General features: G+C 37.8%; 1 protein-coding gene across 1 annotated transcript; it reads left to right on the top strand.

Moving 5' to 3' along the window:
• The first annotated feature begins 500 nt into the window (after window positions 1-500).
• Window positions 501-4,871, top strand: LOC127084321 (beta-galactosidase 3). Its single transcript, XM_051024744.1, has 18 exons — window positions 501-920; window positions 996-1,091; window positions 1,170-1,282; window positions 1,371-1,437; window positions 1,539-1,631; window positions 1,720-1,863; window positions 1,946-2,034; window positions 2,140-2,245; window positions 2,374-2,461; window positions 2,612-2,730; window positions 2,848-3,012; window positions 3,106-3,281; window positions 3,382-3,491; window positions 3,579-3,688; window positions 3,795-3,905; window positions 3,978-4,091; window positions 4,182-4,384; window positions 4,463-4,871. The coding sequence occupies exons 1-18, from the start codon at window positions 756-758 to the stop codon at window positions 4,590-4,592; spliced, it is 2,199 nt and encodes a 732-aa protein (XP_050880701.1). The 5' UTR covers window positions 501-755; the 3' UTR covers window positions 4,593-4,871.
• The last annotated feature ends 5,075 nt before the right edge of the window (window positions 4,872-9,946 follow it).

Below are 9,946 nucleotides of genomic sequence, written 5' to 3'. Positions count from 1 at the left end.
TTTCAAAATATTACAAGTTTTTTTAAATTTAATTTTTATAAATTAAAAGATTGAATTGTTCATTCTATAACGTGAATATACATTATTGAAGATCAAAACATAGTCAAAATCACAATTTTTTCAAAAAATTGTATCTTCAAAATGATTTTTGTGAAAATCTATTTGAAATAGCTTCAAAATTAAGTGATTTTTTGAAATTTGATATCCAAAAAAAGTTTCAATAAAATGATGAAATACCTAAAATAATATTTTAAAAATAATTATTCAAACCAAAATTTCATTTGAAATTTTTATGAAAATTTTCTTTATAAATTTTTTTTATACTAAAATATGTAACACTATAAAAATCATTTTTAAAAAAAACCAAAACAAACGGACCATTAAAGGAAACAAATGTTTAACCGAAGAAAATCCTTAAAGTGAATGAGATTTGGAAAGAATGATGATGTTCTTAAATCTTATAAGTAGCAACGTCATTTTGTACCATTAACAAACCCAATCCGTCAACAGAAAACATCATTAGCAAACCCAACGGTTCTCTCTAAATAACAATTTCCATTTTTTTCCTTTCAATTTTCCTACAATAAATACTGCTAAACTGACACATACAATTAAATATGGTATCTTCTGACATCAAAAGTAAAGATCATGTGTGGTTTGTAAATGGAAAAGCAGTTAATACCTTAATAGCTGTAGCATCATAATACTCACTGCTCCATACTCATTCACTCACTATTCTTCTTCATCTTTGAGAAATGGACTCTACTTCAGTTTCAAAGCTACTACTAGTAATGATATTCTTTGTTTTGTTTTTGTGTTGTGATTGCAATGTTACTTATGATAGAAAGTCTCTTCTCATTAATGGCCAAAGAAAAATCTTAATTTCTGGTTCAATTCACTATCCTAGAAGCACCCCTGAGGTATTTGTTTTCACTCATTTGCATTTACATTTCAAGTTTTTGGTGTGTAATTTGTTTCAAATGTGTGAGTTTTAGATGTGGGAAGATCTAATTCGGAAGGCGAAACATGGTGGTCTTGATGTTATTGACACTTATGTCTTTTGGGATGTTCATGAACCATCTCCTCACAATGTAATACCCTTGTTTTTCATGAATCTTTTATATGTTTTTTTTTTGTTTTTGTTTTTCTGATTATGGGTTGAATTGCAGTACAATTTTGAAGGAAGATATGATCTAGTTAGGTTCATTAAGACAGTGCAAAAAGTGGGGCTTTATGTTAATCTTCGCATTGGACCTTATGTTTGCGCTGAGTGGAACTTCGGGTACATGCATGTTGCTACTTTCATTCTAATTTCATTTTTTCGTGTAAGATTATAATTGCGATGATGTTTTCGTTCTTTAATGGTATAGGGGAATTCCTGTTTGGTTGAAGTATGTTCCTGGTATAAGCTTTAGAACCGATAACGGGCCTTTCAAGGTTGAGCTTTCTTTGATTTCATTTCATGACCTGGTTTGGTTTATCCATGTTAACTCGAGTCTTGAATGATGTGATTGATATCGTTTTGTTTTTGGTTTTAGGCTGCAATGGAAGGTTTTACTCAGAAGATTGTTCAAATGATGAAGAGTGAAAACTTGTTTCAGTCTCAGGGTGGTCCAATTGTTCTTTCTCAGGTATGATGTTCTTTTTGAATGTGTGAATATTTTGAAGAAAATGCTTTGGATATCAGAATTTTGATGCAAAAAGACCATTTCTTTCTAGATTGAGAACGAGTACGGACCAGAGAGCAAGGCGATGGGAGCTGCTGGTCATGCATACCTAAACTGGGCTGCTTATATGGCTGTTGGATTGGGAACAGGAGTCCCTTGGGTGATGTGCAAGGAAATCGATGCCCCGGATCCTGTGGTGAGTTGAGTCCTCTCGTTCTCTGTTGACGATTTGCTTCAACTATCACTCTTAATATGATCTATCCGATTCTCCGCTACAGATTAATTCGTGTAATGGATTTTACTGTGACGATTTCTCTCCAAATAAACCATATAAGCCTAGCATGTGGACCGAGTCTTGGAGTGGCTGGTAAGATACACATTGTTCTATGACTATAGATGTTAGTTACATTTGTCTACTTTCTTCACCCTCTTATTCTTCTGATCTACTTCTCTTCGTTCCTGTGATCATAAGGTTTAATGAATTTGGTGGCCCGATTCACCAGCGACCAGTTCAAGATCTGGCATTCGCAGTTGCTCGTTTCATTCAGAAGGGCGGATCATATGTGAATTACTACATGGTTGGTCACCTTCTATGAATTATTTAGCTATTTCGATAAGGTTCCGTTCTTCTTTTTTGTTGCAACAAAACATGTGTTGCCTTGCTTTGAAGCCTAATTTCAGTTTTGTGATTGATGATTACTGATAGTACCATGGAGGAACTAACTTTGGACGATCAGCTGGGGGTCCGTTCATTACTACAAGCTACGACTATGATGCTCCAATCGATGAATACGGTAAGAAAATTATGCTTGTATGTTATGAACAGATTCTTGGATTATTTTGTTTGCTACATGATTCACCGATCATTTTAATGGATTATGAAATAATGTATCGTAATCGGAATATTTCGGCACTTCCTTATTTTACATATATGAATGAATTAGGTTTGATTAGGCAACCAAAATATAGTCATTTGAAGGATCTTCATAAAGCTATCAAGCGATGCGAGCATGCTTTGGTTTCTTCGGACCCTACTGTTACATCATTAGGAACATATCAGCAGGTATATTGTCACTGATATGAAGAAACAGACCCTCTTCTGGTTATGTTATTGTTTATGATAAACTAATCTTGCGGTGACGATCACGCTATTCTCTCTATGTGCTTGGTGATTTTCCAGGCTCATGTATTCTCTGCAGGAACTGCAGGATGTGCAGCTTTTCTCGCAAACTATCATGTAAAGTCTGCTGCTACCGTAGTTTTCAATAATAAGCACTATGACTTGCCTCCGTGGTCCATAAGCATCCTTCCCGATTGCAGAACTTCCGTTTTTAATACCGCAAAAGTAAGAGCATTTTGCAGGATGAATGTTATTCCTATTATGGCTTGTCTTTTGCATCAATCAAGTTTTTGACTGGATTGTTATGTCTTCATGAAGGTGAGAACTCAAACTTCAGTGGTAAAAATGCTTCATGTTGATTCTAGGTTCTCGTGGGAGACCTATAATGAAGATCTATCTTCTCTCGACGAAAGGTCAAGTATTACAGCTACTGGACTCTTGGAACATCTGAACGTTACGAGAGACGCCAGTGATTATCTATGGTACATAACCAGGTAAGATCTATCTTCTATGCTACACATTGAGTCTGTTATTATCCAACATTCACAGTTCTCTGCATTTGAAATCTTACGTTATTTGGTTGGCATGCTGTAGTGTTGACATAAGCTCATCAGAATCATTTCTTCGAGGAGGACACAAACCGAGCATTAATGTGCAATCTGCAGGACATGCTGTCCATGTGTATGTTAATGGAAATTTTTTAGGTATGCGGACATGCAGTTAAAACACGGTAATCGGTTTATTTGTTTACTTATTCCGAGTTAAGTGAAGATGACTGATTTCTTTTATAGGGTCGGCTTTCGGGACAAGGAAACAAAGAAGTTGCATATTTAACGGGCCAGTTAACCTACACGCTGGAGCTAATAAAATTGCTCTTCTCAGCGTGACTGTTGGATTGCCGGTTAGTACTTAATACCTTGCATCTAAATCCATCTCGAACTTAAGCATTAGGTGTTTTCATTTGCTTGTTTCTGACAAATTTTGCTTTTGCCATTTTATATTTGAAGAACGCTGGTCGGCATTATGAAACATGGGAGGCAGGAATCACTGGTCCCGTTTTGCTGCATGGTCTCGACCATGGACCGAAAGATTTGACGCATAATAAATGGTCTTATCAGGTCTGCTGCACAAAAAAAACATTATTAATGTGAAGAGAAATTGTTCTTTAATTAAGTTATATTATTGAACAGGTTGGCCTTAAAGGAGAAGCTGTGAATTTGGCGTTGCCGAATGAGGTCTCATCTGTTGATTGGGTCCAAGATTCACTAGCTATCCGAAGCCGGTCACAACTGAAATGGCACAAGGTAAGAACAGTAAAATAACTAGCTTATTGCATTATGCATAATCTGTTGTGATTTTCGACTAGAAGCTTGTAATAAACTTCAAATCTCCAGGCGTACTTTAACGCACCGGAGGGAAACGAACCATTGGCTTTGGACCTGGAAAGTATGGGCAAGGGCCAAGTATGGATCAATGGACAAAGCATAGGAAGGTATTGGATGGCTTATGCAGCGGGTGACTGTAGTTCTTGCAGCTATTCTGGAACATTCAAGCCTGCAAAATGCCAACTTGGTTGCGGACAGCCCACTCAACGATGGTATTACCGTTTTTTTCTAATAAAAGATATAACCAACGTACGAGCTTTATTAACATTTTGTTTGGAATGATGTCGCAGGTATCACGTTCCAAGGTCGTGGCTAAAGCCAACAAAGAACCTGATAGTAGTGTTCGAAGAATTGGGCGGAAATCCTTGGAAAATATCTCTGCTAAAGAGAACAGTCCATACTGCAGCAGTTCGTGAGTAGTGAACCCAATTGTATGTTACTCGTGAAGTCTCTCTTTGCTTGAAATGAAGGTGTAGCTTTGAAGAAATAAGTTATATAGCTTGCATTCAGTTTGTATATGGCTTTGCTAAGGGGTTAGGTGTGTACCTCTCTTGATCTTGGACCAAACACCCATGATTTATACCAAAAATGTCGCCTAGAATCTAGATTATTATTTGTAATTTACAATTTTCGACTAGCCATTTTGTTGTATCTAGCTTGAATAGAAAATTACAATCTTAAGAAGGGTGCCTTCATTCATTTTTTTTCTAGTTTGTCTGTATTAGAGTTACAACAGGTTTGCTATTCTTACACTACACTAAATAGTATTTAAAATAATAAATGATAAACATAACATAACATATTGTAAGGATATTTAGTGTGGGCCATGATGTGTGTCTCTCTCCTAACCACAACCACATACATATAGCTCACTGTAGTTTTGTCTGGAGGTAAAGGAACAATGTCCCAAATGTTATTTGAATGCAATGCAGTCATTTCTTCCACCATCGTCTGACGTCAATTGGGATCAGTCATAGCTTCACCTGTAGACTTAGGAATAGACACAGAATCCAAAGCAGACACAAAAGAAACATAGGAAGTAGATAGACGGTCATAATTTAAAGCACAGACATATTTAGGATTTGGATTATGAGATCGAATACCTTTTCGTAATGCTATTGGAAGGTCAAGTTCAGGTGACGTAGCTGGAGGAACAATTGGAGTAGGAAATGGTGCTGGTGGATCAATATCATCTCTAACTGCCGATGGACGCGCTGTGCGTCGCTGATATACCTGCAAAGGAGGTTTAATGGGTGTGGGGATGACAGAAGGGATATCTTGATCATCTAAATTACAAATCTCCTGGGAGGACGAAGAGGCAGAGAAAAAAGGAGAACCTTCAAAAAATGTTACATCGGAAGAGACAATATACCGTTGAAGTTGAGGACAAAAACAACGATATCCCTTTTGTATACGTGAGTAGCCTAGAAAAATACATTTGAGAGATTTAGCGGAAAGTTTGTCTTTACCTGGATTAAGATCATGAACAAAGCATGTGCAACCAAACACACGAAGGGGAATGGGGTAGAGATCGTGTTCCGGATTCAAGATAGAGTATGGAATCTGATCTTGAAGGACCGAGGAAGGCATTCGGTTGATAAGGTGACATGCGGTTAGGAGAGCATCACCCCAAAAACGAGAGGGTACATTGTGGTGAAGAAGAAAAGTCCGTGCAGTTTCAACTAAATGACGATTCTTCCGTTCAGCAACACCGTTCTGTTGTGGTGTATGAGCACATGATGATTGGTGAATAACTCCCTGTAATGTTAAAAAAGATTGAAACTGGGATGACATATATTCACGAGCATTATCTGTGCGTAAAATTTTAATGGTAGTATTAAACTGATTTTTAATTTCAGCATAAAACTCTTGGAATATACGGAAAACATCTGAACGATTTTTCATTAGAAATAACCAAGTGCATCGTGAGTAATCGTCGATGAACGTTACAAAGTAATAGTATCCTAAAGTAGACTTCACACGACTAGGACCCCAAATATCAGAGTGAACTAAAGCAAAAGGTGATGCAACACTTTTATTTACTCGTTGAAAATAAGTACTACGAGTATGTTTGCCTAATTGACAGGACTGACACTCAAAAGAAGAAAGCTTAGAAAGACTAGGAACTAAAAGACGCATTTTATTTTGACTAGGGTGACCCAAACGTTGATGTGTGAGTTCTTGAGAAGCAATAGAAGCACAGGCCACCGGTGGAGAAAGATGATATAATCCTCCAGCTTCACTCCCTGCTCCAATCGTCCGTCCTGTACGTCGATCCTGGATATGAACAAAATTAGCATTAAAAAGAACTGAACAATCAAGAGTACGAATAAGCTTGTGAACAGATATTAGATTAAAGGGACAACCAGGAATGTAAAGGACAGACTCTAAAGACAAGTTTGGAAGTGGATGTGCCTGACCAAGGCCTTGAACTTTGGCTTTAGAACCATCCGCCACAGTGACAGAAGGCAAAGAATCAGAATAAGACAAATGAGATAAAAGAGATTTATTACCAGTCATATGATCAGATGCACCAGAGTCAAGGATCCAAGGACCAAGTGAAGATGTAGAGACAAAAGCTACAGGATTACCCGACTGAGCAACAGCGGCAGATGATGATTGTTGATGGGCTGCTTTGTATTGGAGGAAATCATTGTAATCAGCGGCGGGAATAGTGACATCTTTAGTGATATCCGGTTGAGCAACAGCAGCGATCCGTGGTTGTCGTTGTTGTTCTCTTGCCTTTGTACGACAATCGGCTTCAATGTGACCGTAACGATTGCAATAGTTACAACGAATACTTTGACGTCCACCTCGTCCACCGGTTCGTCCACCACGACCGTGATAGTGGGAAGCAAGAGCAGATGATTCAGTGGGAGAGGAAGTAGGGACCGGTCCAAAAACATGAGGTGTAGCCAAGCGTAACAATTGTTCACTAACTGCTTCATAGTTAGGAACGTTGGTACCTGATAAAATCTGATTCCGAACGGAATCAAGTTCAGATGGCAGTCCAGCAAGTGCCATGACCATGAAATACTTACTTTGTTGTTCAGCATAAGTTGTTGCATCTTTTGTAAAGGGCATTAAGGTTGTGAAATTTGCCTTTAACGCGTCAAGCTGAGTCAGATAGCCTTGCATATCCATATTCTCCAATTTCAAAGAGCGGAGTTTGGTGATGACACTGTAAAGATTATGGACATCATTTGAGAAGACTTTCTTGGCCTTTTCCCAAACCTCGTAGCAAGTGGTATAGGCTTGGTACTGTGCTTGGAGATTAGTTGCTATGGAAAACCATAACACAGTGCATAGAAAAGCATCGGTTTGTTTCCACTTATCGCGTTTGGCGGCGAGAATAGTATCGGCTTTTGTAGTTAAGTGATCCTCATATCCCTGACCGTGAAACCACATCTTGACAGCACCAGCCCATATGTTGTAGTTGGCTGTTCCGGTCAGTTTCTCACACGGAATAAGTGGAATTTTAGTGAACATGATGGAATCGGTATCTCCCATGATATTTGATGGCTCGGAACGAAAAAACCGAGAGCAGATCTGGAAAAACGGCGACGGCTGGGGGCAGCGGATGCGCGGCTGATTGTCCGGCGCATGAGATTCACGTGCGATGAAGGAGAGACGTGTGCGGACGCGTGCGGCGGCGGAAGGCAGTGAATCTGGCCGATCTGTAGGAGACGATTCCGGCGTATAGGAATCTCGCCGAAAAGTCGACAGGAGCGGCGGAGACGGCGGCGGCGCTGTGGGTGGCCGGAAAGAAAAAGAAAAAAAAATATTTTTATTTTGTGGAAGACAGTAGGTCAACCAGCTCTAGATACCATATTGTAATTGTATCTCTGTGTGTCTAATATGATCACACATGGTGTATATTTATATGCAAATAGGGAATCTACAATAGGAAATAATATCAATTACAGTTATGACTAATTGAATATCAATCAATACTAATTGATTGATAACATATTCTTAACACATAGGAAGGTATTGGATGGCTTATGCAGCGGGTGACTGTAGTTCTTGCAGCTATTCTGGAACATTCAAGCCTGCAAAATGCCAACTTGGTTGCGGACAGCCCACTCAACGATGGTATTACCGTTTTTTTCTAATAAAAGATATAACCAACGTACGAGCTTTATTAACATTTTGTTTGGAATGATGTCGCAGGTATCACGTTTCAAGGTCGTGGCTAAAGCCAACAAAGAACCTGATAGTAGTGTTCGAAGAATTGGGCGGAAATCCTTGGAAAATATCTCTGCTAAAGAGAACAGTCCATACTGCAGCAGTTCGTGAGTAGTGAACCCAATTGTATGTTACTCGTGAAGTCTCTCTTTGCTTGAAATGAAGGTGTAGCTTTGAAGAAATAAGTTATATAGCTTGCATTCAGTTTGTATATGGCTTTACTAAGGGGTTAGGTGTGTACCTCTCTTGATCTTGGACCAAACACCCATGATTTATACCAAAAATGTCGCCTAGAATCTAGATTATTATTTGTAATTTACAATTTTCGACTAGCCATTTTGTTGTATCTAGCTTGAATAGAAAATTACAATCTTAAGAAGGGTGCCTTCATTCATTTTTTTTCTAGTTTGTCTGTATTAGAGTTACAACAGGTTTGCTATTCTTACACTACACTAAATAGTATTTAAAATAATAAATGATAAACATAACATATTGTAAGGATATTTAGTGTGGGCCATGATGTGTGTCTCTCTCCTAACCACAACCACATACACATAGCATCTTTGTTTCCATTTCTTCTTCTTTCTATTTCGCGCCGTCCCTGTTTCCATTTCTTCTTCTTCTTTCTCTTTCGCGCCATTTCTTCTTCTTTTTTCTCTTTCGCGCCGTCCCTATTACCCAATCACATACATGGTTTTTGAAGAAAAATAGAAAATTATTTAGAATCATTATGTGATGAAGATGAAGATTTAACTTAGTAAGTTTCTAGATATCATTTTTGTAGATTCATTCCATAATATCAATGTTCTTCTTTTGGATCTACTGTTATAGATTTCATATGTTTATTCACGTTTGCTCATTAACCATGTTCTAAACAATATCCATCTACTTTGGTCACACCGTTAACCATGTTTATTTACTGTGAAACGATTTGATTTCATATATTTACTCATGTTGGTTCGTTAACTACTTTGGAAACTGTATTAACCAAGTTATGTCACACCAATAAACAACTCTGTAATAAACAATGTTATAAACTTGTCCACATGTCTGGGAGTTTATTGACCAAGTTATAGACAACATTAACCATACTTGTGAATTTTATTAACCAACGTTGTTATAAATTTATATTATACATAACAGTGACATTTTTGTGCAGTTTGTGTCAGAATGGACAATTCAAGCATTTTTATAGAATGTGGTAGTAGTCAAGGGGAAGATGTAGAAGTTGATCACGGTGATTGTGGTGGTTATGATGATGACACACTTTGGGTTCCTGCAATCGGGATGTGTTTTTCTTGTCTAGAGGAAGTTAAAACATATTATCAAGAGTATGCTTTAAAAAAGGGGTTTGGATGGAGGATTAGATCATCGAAAAAAGGAGATGACGGGGAGGTCAACTACCTAATACTTTCATGTTCAAGAGAGGGGTCTAACATTTCAAAAATTTCATGCACGTTAAAGACACTACCATCTAGAGCAAAAAATTGTCCTACCAAGATTTGTATTAAATTGAAACAAGATGGTTTTTGGTACATTACACAATTTGAATCTAACCATTCTCATGAGACTAGCCCTACAAAAGC

Source organism: Lathyrus oleraceus, chromosome 5 (assembly GCF_024323335.1).
Source record: "Lathyrus oleraceus cultivar Zhongwan6 chromosome 5, CAAS_Psat_ZW6_1.0, whole genome shotgun sequence".
In the NCBI taxonomy this organism is placed as follows: domain Eukaryota; kingdom Viridiplantae; phylum Streptophyta; class Magnoliopsida; order Fabales; family Fabaceae; genus Lathyrus; species Lathyrus oleraceus.
The sequence above is the reverse complement of the archived record's forward strand: the minus strand, read 5'-3'. Positions and strand labels throughout refer to the sequence as shown.

Bases quoted from the DNA above. Each gene is read 5' to 3' on its own strand.
- LOC127084321 (XM_051024744.1), top strand. From the start codon at position 756: ATGGACTCTACTTCAGTTTCAAAGCTACTACTAGTAATGATATTCTTT. The intron at 3,013-3,105 runs GTAAGAGCATTT...GTCTTCATGAAG, and splicing joins CCGTTTTTAATACCGCAAAA to GTGAGAACTCAAACTTCAGT. The intron at 3,282-3,381 runs GTAAGATCTATC...GGCATGCTGTAG, and splicing joins TATCTATGGTACATAACCAG to TGTTGACATAAGCTCATCAG.